This window comes from Glycine max, chromosome 12, assembly GCF_000004515.6.
Source record: "Glycine max cultivar Williams 82 chromosome 12, Glycine_max_v4.0, whole genome shotgun sequence".
In the NCBI taxonomy this organism is placed as follows: Eukaryota; Viridiplantae; Streptophyta; class Magnoliopsida; order Fabales; family Fabaceae; genus Glycine; species Glycine max.
This window is the reverse complement of record NC_038248.2, coordinates 5,161,664-5,182,074: the sequence shown is the minus strand read 5'-3', so window position 1 is coordinate 5,182,074 and position 20,411 is coordinate 5,161,664. Positions and strand designations below refer to the sequence as shown.

At 26.9% G+C, this 20,411-nt stretch overlaps 1 protein-coding gene across 1 annotated transcript; it reads right to left on the bottom strand.

Annotated features, from left to right (window-relative positions):
- Positions 1-13,601: 13,601 nt before the first annotated feature.
- Positions 13,602-15,430, bottom strand: LOC100782972 (uncharacterized). The gene is made up of 4 exons (XM_003540698.4): positions 15,303-15,430; positions 15,126-15,204; positions 14,563-15,046; positions 13,602-13,990 (listed from the first exon to the last, which is right to left on the bottom strand). The coding sequence occupies exons 1-4, from the start codon at positions 15,328-15,330 to the stop codon at positions 13,862-13,864; spliced, it is 720 nt and encodes a 239-aa protein (XP_003540746.2). The 5' UTR covers positions 15,331-15,430; the 3' UTR covers positions 13,602-13,861.
- Positions 15,431-20,411: the final 4,981 nt, after the last annotated feature.

Sequence of the window (20,411 nt, the reverse complement as noted above, 5' to 3'; positions counted from 1 at the left end):
CACTCCTTTACAACACACCTCAATTCTTCAGTCTTATCACTCTTTCCTTCTTTGAACCTTCACAAGTATCTCCAACTTTGAAACAATTAGTTAATATATATAATCTTTAAAAAGGTTAGATTAGGAAATTTAAGAGATTTGATATTGTTACTAGGATACTTTTTTTTAGTGAGTTCAAGTTTATTCAATTATTGGCCTAGAAAAAAGATTATACTAAAATTATTCATTTTTTGGGGTACTATAATAAATCTCTTATAATTTTATTGAATTTTTAAATAAGTCTCAATCATTAAAAAGAAGTAAATGAACCCTGATACTTTTTTTTGAAAAAATACTAGTAAGTCTTTACTAAAAAATAACTGTTAATGTTCTGTTAATCTCACATTTACAAAAAAAAAAAAAACATTTTGTTGATGTTGTTAATCGTATGGTTTATTCGAATATTCAGATAAATTAGGAGCTTAAGTATTTGACGAAAAACACAATTGAGTAGTTTTTATGTAATTTATTTATGTTTTAATTAAAATTTTATAATCTAACAAAAAATAACCATTATTGAAGAGTAGTAATTTATTTGAAAAATTCAAAAAGTATAATGATTCAATATATATATTTAACTTACAAAGATTTAAAATTCAGTAAAATTATAAAGGTGTACAAAATAATTTGGCCCCTTTAAGAAATTGTTTGTATGCTTTATAGCATAAGCTTATATAAACAAATTAATTTTTGAGTTCCTTTATTTGATCTTGACCAAAAGTTTAAATTATATTTAAAAAATAAACATTTAAAGTTTAATTCTAATATTGAACTTATGTTTTGTGGAATTAGGTTTAAAAATATTATTGCTGGTAAAACAAATCGAGTCTTTTCTTTCGTCAGTCTGATCTAGAGTCCAAGTTCTTTGACCTTGACTCTAACGTGACCCCAAAATGAATAGTTAACTTAAGATATTAGCTACTTTGCACTTAAAAAAAACAAATATAAAATGTTCCAAAAAATACGAACGAGTAAGAAGATTACCTCTTATCAAATAGGACAAGTTTACCTGTAAACGATTAAGATTAAATGTATACTTACGTTAAAAAACTATTTGCTTAGATACATTATTAAGTAGAGGGAAATTACGCGGAGATTAAAACCTTTATAATAAATCAAAAGGATAAAAATGTTTTTTTATTAGGGGTATAAAAATATTTTTTTAATTCACGTAAATATGATTAGATTTGATTGTAATCTCTCAATTTTTTTTTTAGTTTTAGTCTCATAATTTTTAACTTTTAAAAATAATTCCTATCTCAATTAATTTATTGAAAATTTGACATGTATTTAGATATATATCATGTCACATGTCACCTTGTTTGATGTAAAATATTCATATTAAAGTAGATAATAAATGTGTGTTGACAGGATAAACAAATTTTATATTATTATTTAATTATAAATCATCAAATATAATAAATTTATTAATTTTTATGATAATTATTATAAAAACTATACTAATAATAATTTTTTATTGATTGAAATCATAATTTTTTTAACATCGGCATTATATACATATTAAACTCTTCATATTATTACTGATAGAGACTATTTAAAAAAAATTATGAGTATTTAAATAAAAAACATATAGTTACTTATTTTCTTTTCTATCTTTTGCATTGTACAAAAAGAAAAACATCAACATTTAAAAAATCAAATTTAGTTATATTTATAGTAACTAAATACACATAAGTCTAAATCATGATATATATGATCTAAATTTTTTAATTGATTAATATTAAGTGGTTCATTGGTACTTTATTATTAAGAAAGTAACAAAACATTTAACAACTAATGATTTCATGTGTCTTTTGTTTAAAATATATTATTCTTTGTACATTTATATTATATCTCATAAGAGTGAAATATAGCACTCACCAACCACTAAGAAATACGAACTTCCGAAAAAGTAAAGGTATAAAAGGTCCTATATATTATCAGTTTATTTTAAGTTTTTAAAAATTAAACTTAATGCCCTTAATTGGCTAGATTAAAGTTGAGGTACTCAATAATTTTTTTTGTTATAAAAAAAAAAAAGAAGCGAGTCTAATATTTTATATATAACAACCTTTGTGGAGCATTAAAAGTTGATTTATAAGCTAAGATGCAATCCAATCCAGATATATTTACAGGCTATTTAGTTTGGATTCAAGGGCTTCCATTTGTCTTCATAAAAGTTCAAAGAGGTAAACGACACTAGTCGTATTTATCTACTTGTCATGCTCATGCATGAATACGAAAGAAAGGCTATTGGACCACTAAAGAAGTTTCGCTACTTTCTCCTTTTTCTAGCCCCTAGCTTCCACAAAAATATGACAATTTTTAAATAAAGTAGTACTAAATTAAAGAAGGTTTAAGTATCATCCATTATAGACACTACTCAGTAGTTAATATATGTAACTTTTTTTTAAAGAAAATAACATTTTTATAACTATCAAAACCAGTGTCAATCTCTCCTATGATTAAATTATATTATATAACTTTAATAATTATTATGTTATTCTATAATTTTTAACTAGATAATATTTTCTTAAAATTTACAATTGGATTGAAAGTTTTTTCCATACTAATCATATATATATGTAGATATAATTTAATGATTAAATAAATAAAAAACATATTTTATATAAGTTATAAAAATAATATAATAATTATCAAAATTAGATTGATATGATTTTATCTCTCATTATATATATATGGAGTGTATATCGAAGTGCTTTACGAGTACTTTTCCTTTTACTCCATCATGTTTAGCACTCTATTGCATGAAGAAAGAATTGACCATAAAGCAGTCTCATTTGCAAACTAATAAAATCTTAGCATGTTCATTCAGAGATCTAGGTGTGAACGTACGTACCAGCCACTTAAAAAATCATTAATTATGAAAATATCATGGAAAAGAGATTATGATAATGTTTGATTTGAGTGTTTTTTATTTTTAAAGAAAGCAGAAAATAAAAATAAAAATACGGTTTGCTTAAAATTTAAAAAACATTTCTTTTAAAATATTAAAAAAAAAACAGGCCAAAAAATAAAAACAACAAATCAACATTTTGTTTTTAAAAAAAAATTAAAAACACGATAACATCTTAAAATATATTTTTCTTAACACATCATGTCTTATAAATCTTAAAATTTTTAAAATAAATCCTCAAACAAAACGTAATTTACAACTTTATCTCACACACAAGCACACGAGTTTATACTCTTTTATTCATTCCATTTTACAACGAAACTCTCTTTTCTTAACGCATTAACTCACTGAACTTATTACATATGCATATACCTTCAAATCTGTACAAATAGGTAGAAAACAAATCGACATGGACATCACCTAAAGCTTTGTCTGTCCTCGTGCTAAAGCCATACAAGTTTTTACTTAACCCCCCAAAAAAAAGAATCATGCAAGTTTCAGACGAAGTTGCTTTAGTCCACATCAAAAAGTGGGGATATACAGATTGAACGAAAACTCGGGGGGTGCGATTGCATTTTTCTCTTTTGGTGTGCCAATATGAAAGGTAAAACCCAAAAAGAAGAAGAATAAATCGACTATGTTTTGCTTTATACTTGTACTAATTTGTAACCGACAAGAAGTATCTTACACTTTGCTTAAAGTATATCAATTTGTGTTGCATTTCTAAATCAACTGTAGTAATTAACATACATTAACTTTCAATTAATTAACATTAATGTTTTATATATTTAATACTGATCATTAATCCTTTTAATTAATACTTCAAGTGTTGGCCTTAAAAATTCAACAAAGAACACCTCATCAAAACACTATCCAAGAGCTAATTTAGATGTTAGATGTGTTGCCACAGAAATTTCTAATATAACTATATTTAGCTCTTTAAATTATATATTTTGGTCTTGATCAGGATGACGACAATAATATTCTTCTACAATAGGTTCCATCTTTTTGGGGGTGGAGGAATGTTTCCAATTTTCAAGTATTGGATCTTCATAATATATACCTTCTGTAACTTGCAATTTGTTTCTGGCCCGAGATTCAAAATTGTTTATAAGATATTTTTTCTGTGTGTGAATCAAGGTATATATCTTCTAACTAGAGACTAGTTTCTTTAAAAGCTTAGAAAACATTGAAATAAACTTTGCCTTTATCCTCAATAAAGCATTTTTTATACACATTTAGGACTCAAACCTGATCGATATATATGTCTAAGAGATCTAACCAAGCAAAACATGAAATGTGTCATACTTTAGCTTTTTTTTAGTATGACTACAAATTCACAGAATTTGGTTGCCTGGTGACAATTGAGATGGGATTTAAAAAAAAAATGTCACCTAATGGAATTACAAAATATATCTGAGAGTGGTGTTTATATATGTATAAATCTAAGATACGTACGTAAAAGAGATATCAAATTAAAATTCCAGCGTAGGTACACGCTAAAATTTAAAAGCAATATAAATTAAATTTATTAAAATAGAATAAAAACTTAAAAATTCTGGATATTGAACTAGGCAAGGCATACTTAATACAAGTTCATATGAACTTCCGCCATGGTGGAATTAGTCAATAACTCATTTTACACGTACATGACCCTTTTTTTTTTTTTGTTATATAAAACTATTAGACGTTGTTTGTTGATTATGAGAGTCACATCTAAAAGATGCAAAATGGTAACTTTTTTAACATTTATTGGTGAACTACTCCATTAAAACAATATAATAATTTTACACATTAAAACACGCCCACATTTTTAAATGTTGTCAATGCATAGTAGCACGACAGATTGTATTTAAGTCAAACTCTGACTCTTAATTATTAAAAGTGGTGTGAATGATGCAAGTTTAAGGAATCTTCTGCATGTGGATATGTTTAGTATTTAAGTGACATTCTTTTACTTTTAAAAAAAATCTCTTTTCTTAATAAAATTATTTTGTAATTTTTTAACGGCTACATGATTTTGGGTGTGCATTACTAGTACTTCATTTTAACTTTTATACAATAATTTATACCTATTTATCATATATAACAACTCTCTCTTTTTTTTTACATTTTTCTTATATTTTATTTGCACTCACTTTTTATTTTTTTTAATTTTCTTTTCTTTTTATTGCGAGATCTATTACATTTTTTTATTTTACTCTTTTATTTATTTATTTATTTTTCACCCTACTCAGATTTTTTTAGGTTGGGATCATAAGTTTATTTTTAGGAGATAATCATGTTTTTTTTATACCATGAGTATCTTTTATTAAAAATAATCTATTTAAGCTAAGTAGAATTATTATGAATAATAAAGTTTTACTTATAAATATTTAATATAATTATATATGTGAAATTCGAATTTGAAAATTAAAAATATTTATTAAACTAAAACTCGAGTCTGTTCACGAATTGGTCCACATATTTAATGATAAAAATAATCTTATTTGAGTCTATTAAGGCTATGACAAATACTAAGGATCTGATTAAGAAAATAAAAATATTTTTTTTTATTGAATGCATGAAAACACTCTTCTATAATTTTAAAATATGTTCTCATGTTATTTTTAATAAAATGTTTATCCTTTTAAATCCTTAACTAACAAGATCCTAAGACTATAGTAAATAGGAAAAATCTCCATCTACTACTATCAAGACCCTAAGATCGTATTAATAACAATTCATACATAAAATTTGAATTATGATATTATTGGTTAAATGAAATGTGTGTAAAAAATGGTTAAATTAATTTTTTAATCCTTTAATTTATTTTTTAATTTAATTTGATCTTTTAATTTTTCAAATCAGTTCAATTTGATCTTTTTCTTTAAATTGGATCAACAATATTAAAAAATCGCTCATTATATTGGTTTAAAACCGTTATAAAATACAATTTTTTTAACATTGTCAATTTAATTTATACAATAGGATTAAATTAAATTAATTTTAAAAATTAAAAGATTAAATTGAACTTAAAAAAATTAAAAAATCAAATTAAACCTAAAAATAACAAATTAAAAGAGAAAAGACTAATTAAAAAAAAGATAATTATCCCTTTGATTAAAGAGAGTCATGGGTGAAAAATCAAGAATAGAAAGAATGAAAGAATAGTCCTAGTAGCTACAACTACTTTGATGCGGCATATTGTGCAAACATTCATAATTACAAAGTTGATATTCATGATCATGATGATTTAGGGACCTTTTTTTTTTTATAATATTCACGAAAATTAAGGATGTTTGTGTTGTTGGGTGGTGCACGTGGGAGCAGAGCAGGAGGGGCAGTAAAATTCCCGGCCAGTCCCCCGTGGTTTTCTCTGAAGTCTTTTTGGGATTAGAAACCAGAAACCAGAAAGCTCAAAGCTGTGGCTCAGACAGTGACATCTATATCATCACTTTATTAAAGTCATAGCATTGCATTGCACCAGTCTTCAACAGAGAGACTCCGAAACAAAGAAAGTTTTGTCTCTGTGACCCTTTTATGTTATAAAAACCAAACGCTTCTCTTTCTGGGCCTTGCTACCAAATACACACAAAAGATAACTGACATGTTGGTTTCAGTTGGGTTGGCTGAACCAATTTTTTTCTTTTTAAGCTTCAGTCTTTTTTTACCACCTTCAATTCTTTTATTACAACCTTTTAATTGTAATTTACTGTAATTAAGTAAATCAGTTCATTTAGTTAGTAAAGTTAAATTCAGATCCAGCTGGCCAGTACTTTAAAGACATTGACTAGGGAATCAATAAATAAAATGTCTTAATTGAAGATTAAATTGATATTACATTAGAAATTTTAAGAGAGTAGACTATTATATGTTTGTATTACATGATTTGAATTGTATAGAAAAGTCACTTCATCAATTTTGTTTCTCACGTGTACACAAATTTAATAATATTAAATAGAATGAACAGTTTGAAATAAATTAATATTTAAAAAATATCAAATTAAACTAAAATAATAAAAAAAATTAATTTAACCTCTTGTTACTTTCTTATTTTCTTCTCTCTTTTTTTCTCTTTTAATCCACCCCAATTTAAAACGGACTAATATGATTACTCTTTTTCATTTCCTCTAGTAAAGAGACCCAAAATGGGGAACAGACTTTTCTCTTTCACTACTTTTTAAACTAAAAACATGATGCATAGAGAAGTAATGATTGTTATAAGTAACTTTTATTCTATACATGAATGAAGTAAAAAAAAAAAAAAGGAGTTAAGTTGAGCAATTAGGAAGTTATTGATGGTAGTAGGGGACTGATGATGGTCACTTTCCTTCACAATCCAATCACTGGTCGACAAACACAACACAATAATAATCCCTCTTTCTCTTTCTCTCTAATCAATGGGACTTTGTCTCCTCGATTGATTTTGTCTTTTGCTTCTCAATGACCAGCTTTTTCCCTGTTTCTTTTTTAGTCTTATTATTCGCCCGCATTCATCGTACCCCCCATCATATGTCCATGTCTCCCTTCCCACCCCTTTGCTTTCCACACTCTTTTTACGTATGTAACCAAATTTAATCTCATAATAATACTCAGTATTATTTACCTTACATACATGTCCTACTTCATATTTCAATTGACTACCATGTTTTCAATTTCCATGTTGACATGTTCATAATATGTCCCGTTATTGGGAATCAAATTAAACCAATGACTGAGTGCATGTTTAGAAATGTGCTAGACCACGTCAAAAAAATCTTAGATAAACTTAAAGCTACTTTTTGATGTGGTGAAAAACTGTGGGGAGAGTGAGACATTGTAATTTTTGAATTTTCGCTATCAACCCTTACACATGTAAATTTATGGAGAAGACTTAAATTCAATTTTTACATAATTCATTTTCAGAGAGAAATAAAAAACTTTACGTGTAATTAAATTTTATATTAAATATTAGTTTCATAGTCCAGTACTCAAAATCAAAATTCACAAAAAATATAGAGATTCTATCAAAAAAATCAAAAGTTCTAATTATAATGGATATTAAAGAAAAGAAAATACGAAGGACAAGTCGTATCCTATTTATAATATGTTGATATTTAAATTTACAATAAATAAATGAAAGTCTTTAAAAAATCTTTAGTTTGAAGAATTTCTTTGACTTTTTGTATAAAAGAAAGAAAGAAAGAAAGAAAAACACTAGCATGGGCAAGGATGAGTAGATGCTGCACAAGTGAGTGTCTAATAAGGATTGTATGCCATGAAAAGTTGCTCTATGCTTTGCTTAGTTCCAAAAGGCAAAGAGTTGGTGGGTCCATTATAGGAGACAAAGGGTATCCCATGATCAATGACCTGCGATTGGGGCATCACGTACTGCTACAAGCAAGTGCTTTTATCAAAGTTGAGCTTGGGAAAAACATCAAGGAGAAAAAAAAAAGGGGTGAGTGGGTGGGTGCCCATAGTCATTATCTTTTTGGGATATTAAATACTAGTTTCAGGAAGCATAATTATAGATGAAAGATTTTAGTTGAGGTTTAGATTTGTTTCAAGATCTTTCATTATCACTGAATCCTGATAAGGTTATCTTAATTAAACCGGCCGGACCTACTCATGTGGTTTTTTTAAGCTTAAAATTACATAAAAAAGCCCCTAAGCCCTAGATCTTTATATTAGGTCGGGGAATTAGACACTAAATGCATCTACCAAGTAAACGAGGATGGTAATAAATATTAATTAATTTTTAACTATATATATTCATTAAATATTAGTACAATTTGTTTACTTGCCAATAAATATTCATAAATTAAACTATTTTTATTTAAACTATGCTTATATATATATATTAATATTTCACAATAATTTCCCCAACTTTTTTGCCAATGATGATTCAACACAAACACTCAGCATTTTGACAAGAAGACAAAAGAATATTTTTGGGATCTGAGATTAAGCAGGAAAAAGATTAGGACTAAAGTGTACTGATATTTGAGAATAATAATCAAATAACCGTCTAGTGATAATATTTATAAATATTATAAATTATTTTAGGCTGATCCTTCACTATACATGGTTTTCCGGTAAACTCTCAAAAGTTATTGAGAAATTAATAATGATAACTACAATATTCACTATTTTGCTTAAAAGTCTAACTTCATGTAAAGAATTGTTATATTGGTAATTTATATATTAATAAAACGTAAATTAACCGATAAAAAAATTGTTAGAGGAGATAAATCCTCCCAGTAACTATTTTGATTCTTACGAATTAAAAAAAAATTACTAAGAAGATAAAAAGGAAAAATATTTGCTTTTAAATTGCGTACTAAAAAAAAAATAAAGGTTCAACAATATCTCTAATTTATAAGATAACAAAACAAAAATGCACACAGAAATGCAATCTCCCTAGTCCTTAATTGGATCCATGCCATCAAGTGCTCACTGTCCCTGCCCACATGTGAATGCTACTGCAACTTCAGAGAATCAGAGTACTGCAGTGGTGTTTGTAAAACCCCACTAAAACCATACATATGCTTAATTGGGGTTCATACAAACCTGATGGATCAGGTTCAAAATTTATTAAATAAAATGTAAGAACAAGATTAAAATTATTTAGAGAAGTCCCAACTAATTAATCGTGTGGTGGAACTATGTCAATTAATTTTTTAGCAGAAGAAAAACAGTGAGATCTTACGTACCTTTTCATGTATTGCTGCCACTCTCCTCCTAAACAAGCTTCTATGATGAATTCCCTTAATTCCAGACACACAAAAAGAAATGGTGGCCCATTTTGTGAGAGATAATGAAAGGAATTATTTAAATTTTCTCTTGAAAATGAAAAAAAAAAAATACACCGTGCAATCATGGGTTGGTTGTTAGAAAATCAATTTCGGGTGTTAGACACATCTCAATCTAATCGGCAGAACCATGTCTATGTTCAAATATTAATCATTGTTCGTTATTGGGTCATAATCTTTTTTTCAACCATCAATTTTGCACGAACTTGAATGGATTGCTTGTTTTTGTTCACCCAATTGTTTAGGACTTTAGGCTTAGGGGTTTCCCAACAAGATAAACCCAACAAAACAAAGTGTATTATACTATTATCTTTTTGCTTTTAATTAGGGTGCCTTTAATTTGTTAACAAAATGAAAATTAATTTAGATATTGAAGTATATATAAAAGAAGTAATACATAAAAGTCTAAATTAATAAGTTATGAAATCTGAATTACACACAGTTTTATCCAAAGTGAAAATATATATATTAATTTGAGCAACCTCGTCATCTTCAATGGAAAACAATTAGTAAGCCTAATTAATTAGTTATACATGTTACTCCACCTAATTTGTTCTTAATTTTATTGTGTATTGTCGGTTTTAGTGTTTAATGATATGTTATTATGATTTTATCGTTATTAAAACATTTCTTAATGGGTTAAGGAAAAAAATATTTATAAACTGTCATTAATCTTATCTTCTAAATAATGTGAGACTTTTTTAACATACTGAAATAATTTTTTATTTTTATCTCTTTCAGTAAAAAATAATAATTAATAAGCCTAAAATTATTGACTTGGGGTCAACCACCAAACGGTGAACACAAATTACACACACATTTTAAGAATAATTTGTTTTTCATTAAATAATTTTATATTTTTAGTATAAAGGTACTGATTTATATGTGTATTATTTAAAAATAAGGGACACTTAAGAATAACACAAACACTTCCGTTTGAAAAGAAAACAAAACTATATACAGCATTAGTAAATTATTAAATATTAATATAATACATGATACAATCAGTCTAAATTTATAATATTTATACTAACAATTTACTTTTATTAGAGAAAATGATACCAATTTAAGAGATTTTTTGCATTCTTTAAATATAAAAAATAATAACTATTTTAAAACAGTAGTAGTATATCATTTTAATTTAAAAATGAAAAATATGTTAACTAAAAAAGGGTTTAACATGTTAAAAATAAAAATAGTCTTAAAAATAATTAAGATGATATTTATAGAAGAGATGGGGGGGTTCATTTATTTTGGTACGTGGAATCTGAATGGACAAAGCAGAGTTGGTAATGTGTCATTTCCTTTCTATGTTTTGGTTTGCAACAGGAATTGAAGGTTATTGAGTTGCGTCGTAACCCACAACTCACAAGTGATGATGGGTCGAGAGTGTCGGAAGTACTTACTTGTCAAAATGGTATACAAAACTTAGACATCAAGGTCTCCTTAACGGGCCAAACATGCTCCTTAATCAATTTCATTTCTCGGATCTGATTTCAACCCTGAAACTCTCTCTCTCTCTCTCTCTCTCTCTCTCTCTATTATATTTTAATCTATTCAAATATAATATATATATATATATATATATATATATATATATATATATATATGACATGATCCATTAACACCCTATGTTAAATGTTTGTAGTCACCATGTAATAAGTTTGTGTAAAGTGTGAAATTAATCAATTCAATTGTTAAATCATTTTATGATTTGTAAATCAAATTTTACATAAATTAAATACTTATTGGTAAAAAAAAAGTGTTTGATTCTTGTATGTTTGGTTAAACTTGGTTTTGATTCTTATATTTTTAAATTGATGAATTTAGTCTTCCACTATTATAAAATATATGAATCTAGTCTCTCTTTCAATTTGTACATATCAAAATCACAACTAAATGTTAAGTTTAAATTTGAATAAGGACTAAATTCACATATTTTAAAATTTGATGGATTAAATTTTTTAATTTGAAAGTACATAAACCAAAACTAAGTTTAACCAAAGGTATAAACACTAAAAACACATTTTTTTTCTTATTATATAGTAATAGATATTTACTTATATTTTAAACAACTTAATATTTTTTAGAATAAAGAACTACGGTGGTGAAGTATTAAATAGATCTTTGTTTGCGTACAATTTTATAAACTTTATCTAGTTTAAGAGTACTTTCAAATTAACAGTTTGATTATAAAATATAGAGACGTGATCATTTGACACAAAGTGTCAAATTTTTGTACTTGCATAACTTAATGCTTCCTTCGGTGCTTTTTATAAGAAATAAGTATCAGTGTATTTTAAGAAAAATTATTTCTTATTAAAAGGATAGACAGTAATAACATTTTGTAAAATATAAAAAATTAGATTATCTATTGATTAAACATGACACACCAAATTATATTAACGTAAGTTACACAATTGTTACACTACTCAACATTTTTTTAAGGTACTACTCAACAATCTTTAGTTAGATACTTCAAAAAAGAATTTGAATTAGACAAATTTATCTATGAATTAAAAGTTCATTTCATATAAATCATGTTGACAAAAAATATTAATTTTAAAATATTTGAAACCTCAATAATGTATATTAAAATAAAAATAATATATACTTTCAAAATATATAACATATGAATGATAAAACTCACATTTTATATAAAATTATTAATAATGTACTAGTTGATAAAATTTACAGCAATAAATATTTCTCTCCCTTCATCCATAGGCATAAAAAAAAGACATTTAGACAAGGTTGGGTGATAGAGTACTCGAATCCCCAACTATAATATGGTGTGATGAAAATGAAAAACTAATAGGCTGAAGGACCATACTATCAACTAAGAGAATTAATTACTTTTTTTTTGTTCACAGGATGTAGTGTAAATTCCACAAATAGCGTAAAGATATTGCATTATCCATCAACTTTACTGACAATCTTTTTGAGAATATTAGTCATTCATTGATTTCATTTTCATCTATGATTAGTTTTCCTTTTACAACTTCACGACCTGATTCATTAAAATTACACAATTGTTACAAGTTACTAAAGATTAGCGTTATTGGTTGGTTATGCTTAGAAGCAGGCGAGACTACGAACATCAGATAAAACGGTAAAAACTACAATTAGAATGATTAACTTTGATTCTATCAAAAAGGGAATTTGGTCTAGCCGTATGATTCTCGCTTAGGGTGCGATAGGTCCCGATTTCAATTTTTGGAATGCCCCACCTCTAGAAGTTTTAATCTATTTTAATGCTTAATCTATTTTAAGCCTATCAAAACGGCCTTCATTTCACTTTTTTTCCAATAAATCAAACATATAAATTTTTTGCAACGAAACTGTTTTCTCTCACCACATATATTATTTCATAAATTCTGATAATGGAGATTTTCGAAAATAAATTTTAAACCTAGTATTTTAAATCCGTAAAATTGACGACTTAATATGTCTCTGTACATACTTATGTTATACTCAATTTATTATTTATTCTATTTTTTATTTTATTATTTCATAAAAAGAAATTTTATTTTGCTGAATAAATAAAATCTCCTTTTTATTTCCTAAGAACATATATTTATTTTATTTACCTTAAAATTATTATTTTAATTAATAAAATTATTTCTTCTTATTTATTTAATTACAAAATTCTCACTATTTTTCTAAAACTTTATTTACTTTTAAATAAAATTATTTTTAATTTATTTTATGAAAAAATAGAATATTACCCAATGTGTCTATCTCTATTTTTTTTAATAAAACATAAAATAGAAAGAGGAAAAGAGAAAGAGGGTAGACACTGAATAGAAATGGGAGAATATTCAGTTACATATGTAACAATTAAAGGGTAAAATAAGTAAAATAAATGCGTATACAAAAATGAAATATTATCTTTATTATTGCTATAAATTGTGTATAAAGAGAAAGGAACTAGATAAAATAAAAATTTAAGTACCAAATACAAACTACCTATAATGTAGCAAAATGATCTATCTACCTGTCACAATCTACAAACTAGAGCTAACTGAAGCAAAGACACTGGAGGATCAAGTCCATTTCACTAATGTATTGTAACTTTCCTGTTACATCATCACTTACATTTTTAGATTGATCAGTGGTTGATTCCATTCCACTAGTGTTTGTTGCTTTCAACCTTCAGTAGCCCATACCTAGCAGCAACTTCCCTCCATTCCTTCTGCTCCGATAGGTATCCATGCCTTAACAAATACCTTTTAAGCTCCATCCGGAGGTTCCTAATTGGCTACCCAACACACCAAATAACAAATATCAGGTACAATGTGTCAGCACTTTTTTTTTGAATCATAACAAGTTACACACCAAATATTTAAAGATCGGTAACAAAGTAACAACACTTTAATTTTGAACAGAGATTTTGTGGAGTTTAATAGACTAGTGTAAAACGTTATCAACTAACGAGAAAATCATCTTTAACCTGATTTTTAAAGATAATTATTATGAGATTTTAATTTTTATCCGCCGTGAGTTTAAAAAAATCACGATATTAATATATCATAAATTATATTTATATGATTTTGTAAGATAATTATCATGAAAATTAACATATTTATTATGCGTGTTAACTTGTAATTAAATAACATTATATTTATGTACTATTAATACATTAATTATTTTTTTTATTATAAAAATCAACAAACTTAACATACACGTTATTAATTTATTTATGATTAAATGAAAATATAAAACTAAAATGAAATTGTGTGTGCATGTATTTTTTATTCAATTTTGTGGCATTCATTCTACAGAACACAACATTGCAAATTTTGGTGAACGGCAAATAACTTGATTAATTACCTCAGCCTGAGATTCCAAAGCAAGCCTAAAGAATTCAGAGGCTACAAAATGCTTGCCCACGGACTCAGCCATTTTGATTTGGCCAACCCAATAAGAAGATGTCTCAAGCCTATCAAAACGGCATTTGCTACAATTCAGTGCAGAGTAGAATGGTGTGGTTGACTTGGTTCTAACATGGGACGATGATGCTACTGGAGTTTTTGGCTCTGAAGCAGAACCCTTCTCTTGGGAACTGTTCTTTGATGTTTTTTCAGCAAATTGTTGTGGGAATGTGTGACTTTTCTTGTTCAATCCGAGATTGGCATTTTCTGTGGATTTTTTATTATGTGTGTCAATGGGAAGTTGAGTTGTGCTAATGGATTTGGGTTTTCTCTGTGAAACATCAATTTTTGTTTTGGTAATTGACTTGTCCCACACGGGTTTTCCTGGGATAATGTTTGTGTTCCTAGCGGTACCAAAAACCCGGTTGTGTCTGAAACCAAAGCTAATAATTGAAAGAAAAAAAAAAAGGTTATACTTCATAGCAAGTGAAACTAAATTGGTGAATAAAAATTGTTACTTACCTTTGGGCTTCAGCCGTGCCAATTTTGGTTGCTTGGTTGGTCTTTTGGTTGATTTTTGGCTTCGAATCGTTGGCTTTGCCTGGTACCATATAATCGTATAAAAAAAAATGTAGAGGGGAGGATCAGTGATGCATAATATAACATTGAAATAACAGGATGAAAAAATTGTGTTGTAACCTGGAAGTATAGAGAGAAGAGAATCCATGAAAAAGATATCAGCAGAGTTCAACAATCATGTCTCTGAGATTGTGGGTCATATGCAATTACCACTTATTGTAACCGTTAGAAACTTAAAATGCATGAGCGGGAACAGGTTTTCCTACAAGTTTTTTTTTTCTTCCTTTAAATATTTTTTGGTTATTTTTTTTTCAACAGTAAAAAAAATTGGTTATTAGAATGTAAAAATTACAGAAAACGGGCCCAGTGACCCAAACCTTATATCATCCATCATTTTCTCAAAAATCCATCATTTTCTCAAAATAATGAATAGAAAAGGGGAAAAAAACACCGCATTCTTGCTTTTAATCTGTTTTGAAACTCCACCGTATTTTCAAATATAAGGTCACCATTTCATACGCAATTTCTCACTTGTCTATATTGTGTATGTATACTAAAGCAACTTCTCATTGATTTGGTGAACTTGAGAATCAATTTAAGTACCCCCAAACATAAATAATGACTAACGTCACGAATGAAAATAGGACACACATGTTGCAAAAACAAAATTAGTCAAAGATGAGAACAAAATCAATAAATGATTAATGTCCTCACAGGATTATTGATGAAGTTGGCGAGCATTAATAATGCAACAACTTTACATTGCTAGTGGAGTTTACATTATATCCCTCCTGTAATTGGTGTGATGGAAACGAAAAACTAATAGGCTAACGAATCATACTATAAATTAAGATAACTAATCACTTTTTTTTAATCACAGGTGTGATGAAAATCAAACGGAAAATTAAGAGTGTGTTTGGTTTGTATTTTTATTTTTTGTTTTGATTTTCTGTTTTCATTTTTTGAAAATTGTTTTCATTTTCAAAATATTAGAATTTTAAAAACATGTTTGATTTGACTTATTATTTTTTGCTTTCAAGAAATAAAAATATTGAAAATGTGTTTTTAAAAGGAAATGTGTTTTTAGATTTGCTTAAAATTACATTCCTTGTCATCGCGTTTTCATTTTACCCAAAATGAGGTTCATGGTTTCAACTGAAAACATTGAAAATGAGGTTTTATTATTTCCAGTTTTTGGTTTGTTTGGGAAAATATTTTCACTGAAAATGAAAATAGAAATCCAACCAAACATATTTTCATTATCATTTTCTATTTTCAGTGAAAATGAAAACAGAAAACAACTAAATCAAACACCCCTAATAGATTAAAGGACCATACTACAAAATGAGAGAACTAATCACTTTAATTTTTGGGTGTTGCTAGGTGCGCTTAGAATTTTTTAAAAATGCCAAAATTGTCTTTGCGCTTTCTTCGCATTTGTGATGAGTGTGTGTGAGAGTGGTTCGTAAATCGTACGGATCAAGTTGATCCATAAGGTTGATATGGATCAAGTTGATCCGTATGTTGATATTAAGCGCATACGAATCAACTTGATCCATAAAAGACTTACGAATCAAGGATATTTCAGTCTTTTCCCCTTAGGTGTTGGGTGCACCAGCAATAATGTTGGGTGCACCTAGCAACACCCTTCAGCATAAACATGTTGCATCACCAACTTCACCCATAATCCTTCGAGGACAATAATCATTCATTGATTTCATTCTCATCTATGATTAATTTTGCTTTTGCAACTTCTATATCTGTGTCTATCCAATTTTCATTCATGATGGTGAGTTATTATTTATGTTTAAGTTCATTCTCTCTCTCTTAGTCCCTAATTTGTATGATTTTTATGCCGTGCTTGATTGAAATAGTAATTTCATTAAAATTACACAACTCTTACCAGTTACTAAATATAGATTATCATGTAAAAATATGGATTATTATGTGCCTGGGTTACACTGAAAACAGGTCTAGTGACATTGTAGTCTTTAATTTGATCATATGTCATGTAAAATCCTATATCATTTGTCATTTTCTCAAAATAATGAAAAAAAGTAAATAAAACACATTCTAGCCTTTAATTTGATCAGTTTTTGCACCGTATTTCTAAGGTCAACATTTCATACACAATTTCTCACTTTACTTTAGTAGAATATATACGAGAGAAACTTTTTTTTTATGCAGCAAAAAAAAAATAGTTTGTGATTGATTACTGTTCGCTACAACGAAGAGATAATGTAGCTTATGAATCAAATATTCATAGTATATATATGTTTTTTGTTTGCTATAAAGAAAAGATAATGTAGTCTATGAGTCGAACACTCATAATATATATGTATTTTTCCGTTTGTTGTAATGAACAAAGAATGCAGACTATGGGTTGAATATTCATAGTTCCTAAAGATCTATTTGCAGTAACGAAGAGATAATGCAGCCTACGAGTTAAATGTCGTAGTTCTATAATTACCGTTTTTCACAACGAAGGAATAATGTGGTCTATGTTCACACAGTAGAATGGAAGCTTTTACAAAGTTGTTATTCTTGAATACAAGTTTATATGTAGTTCTAAAAGTTTTCAAGAGAGTATACAATAATTTCTAAAAGTGAGTTATATTTATTTTTCTTTTATTTAATATTTTTTTATGTAAAGACTCGTGCTATGTTTGTGCTTTCTTTTCTGTCCGCTTTGTATTTTATGTTCTCACTAAGTCTTCACGACTTATCCCTTTCTTTCATTTTTCCCCTCATATACACAGGTGGTTGAGTAGTTGACTTCCTATGATTTGCTGACTTACTCAAGAATTTGTTTATCTTTTTGGTTGACCTCCATTGCGTTTGATGGAGAGTATTTTTTTTTTTGCCTCCATTGCGTTTGATGGAGAGTATTTTTTTTGTGACTCCAGTATAATGCAACTATAGGGATAAGGGTATGAATAGATATAGAGAAAATCCCTTTATTTTGAGATGTAGATGATCCTATCTTATAAATATGCTTATGGCGTAATTATGATATTTTTTAGACACTTTGTTGATTAGTATGTATGACCAATATCACTATTAGTTGATATTTTGGATATTATGTCAAGGGTCTATATTGTGATCTCTGGCTTTGATATTTTACTCTTGGATCTAGATATATATATATATATATATATATATATATATATATATATATATATATATATATATTCATATGGATATTTGATATGTTTTCACAAGTTATTCAACATGTGATTTGTCCTTTTTTAAGGAAAACTTTGTCGGATTTTTGACAATCCCTTTTTGTTGATCTTTTAATTGTGGTTTGGAATGAGGTTCTCTTAGGCTAGTGAAGTTAAGGAAATTATAGTGTGTGCACTGGTCATGATCCAAGAGTAGGTCGTGACAAATATCTTGTTTGTGAATCATACTACAATATAAGTAAATGTAATACTAACAAGCAATTGGTATTAAACTCAATCTTCTTAAGTAAGATGTTGAGTTTGAGTCTTGTGGATGAAAAAAAATATGATTGAGAAAGGAGGCCCACTAGAGATGGACAAATATTTTCTAGCAAAGATTCGTCATTAACAAAATTAATATATATTTTCCACCAATATTAAGTGATCTGTTATATGAAAAAAAAAATTACTACCTCAAAAGTCATAAAATTATTATATGAAGTCAAAAGTTATATTCGATTGGTTATTTTTTTCTTAATATAGTTTTATTGTTACTATTATTATTATTAAAAAAAATTCTATTATTAGTGGGAGATTTATAAATAAAACTATAAAACAGAGTGAATTTTGATAAAGTTTTTTATCCCTTCATAAATTTTAATAAAAAAATTTTGTTTTATTTTTATATATAAAATAATTACACCAGAAAAAGAGGACTCAATTTGTTGATGGATTACAGCTTAACATAGCTTCGCCTCTGTATATATAACATATCTGTCCATTGAAAATAAAAAACACATCCTGGATATATAATTGCAAACCTTATATAATACTAATTCTAAGCTAAATATTAATGTTAAATTTCTGCGCTTTAATCGTAATATATTGCACTTGTATGATATCATCACATGTTTTGGTCCAAGGCATGCTTTGTTCAAGTAAAATGTTATATTATACTTTTCTAAGTCATATCCATCATGAGTGTCTAAGAATTTCAAATTTTCAATTAGTATGTGTAATGCCCTATGTCACTTATTGCGACTGGTATTTCTATTAAGGCGAATTAAACTTAAGACTTTATCATAGTGAGGGCCATTTTTCATGTCTTTATAATGATATTTGAAATTTATATCCTAAAATATACCAGCTTTTAATTTTTTTTCCCTTTCCAATACAATGACATTTTTACTTCATTTACTTAAAGATTTAAATATGTTTTTAGTCTTTTAAATTTAGATAATTATCTTTTTAGTCCTTAAAAAAATAATTTATTTTTATTAATCCATCAAATTTTTGAAAAGTTAATTTTAGTTTCTCTTTATTGTGTTCATCATTTTATAATTTGTATAATCGGCAAATATTATTTTTTAATTTTTTTTTGAAAAAATAATTTTTACTAATTTTAAACCGTCAAAATATTTGACTATGATTTGGTGGCCATTTTCTTTTTTACATATTCTATTGATTTAAAAAAATAGATGTAGAATTTTTACAATTTTTTTACATTCTGATTATTTTAAACTATCACAAATTATTTTAAAAAAATTAAATTAAGAAAAATAATTTTTGACAGCAACAAAATATCACAAGTTGTAACATCATTAACATAAAAAATGAGACGGACTAAAAGTAATTTTTTGAAAATTTAAGAAACTGATAAAAATAAATTAATTTTTAAAGGACTACAAAAATAATTATCTAAATTTAAAGAATTAAAAATATATTTAAACATTTAATTAGTGATAAAATGACACATTGTATGTATGAGGCATGACTTCGTAAATTTATTTACCTAAGTAAAGTTTATCTGTGGAAAGAACCAAGCAAATGTCTACATAATATATTTTTTCTGGTGCTTAGAGGAGATGTTTACATAAAATTTAATCCCCACCCCAAATAAACACAAAAAGTACACATGATATAGGTTTAATTTGTTTAAAATTAAAAAAAAGTATTTTTAAAAATTAATTTTTACGTGGATAGGATTTATTTACTTCTTAAATAATTACTTTTTAAAACAAAAATAGTTTAAACAAGCACATTAAAAAAATGGCTTATTTTTTTA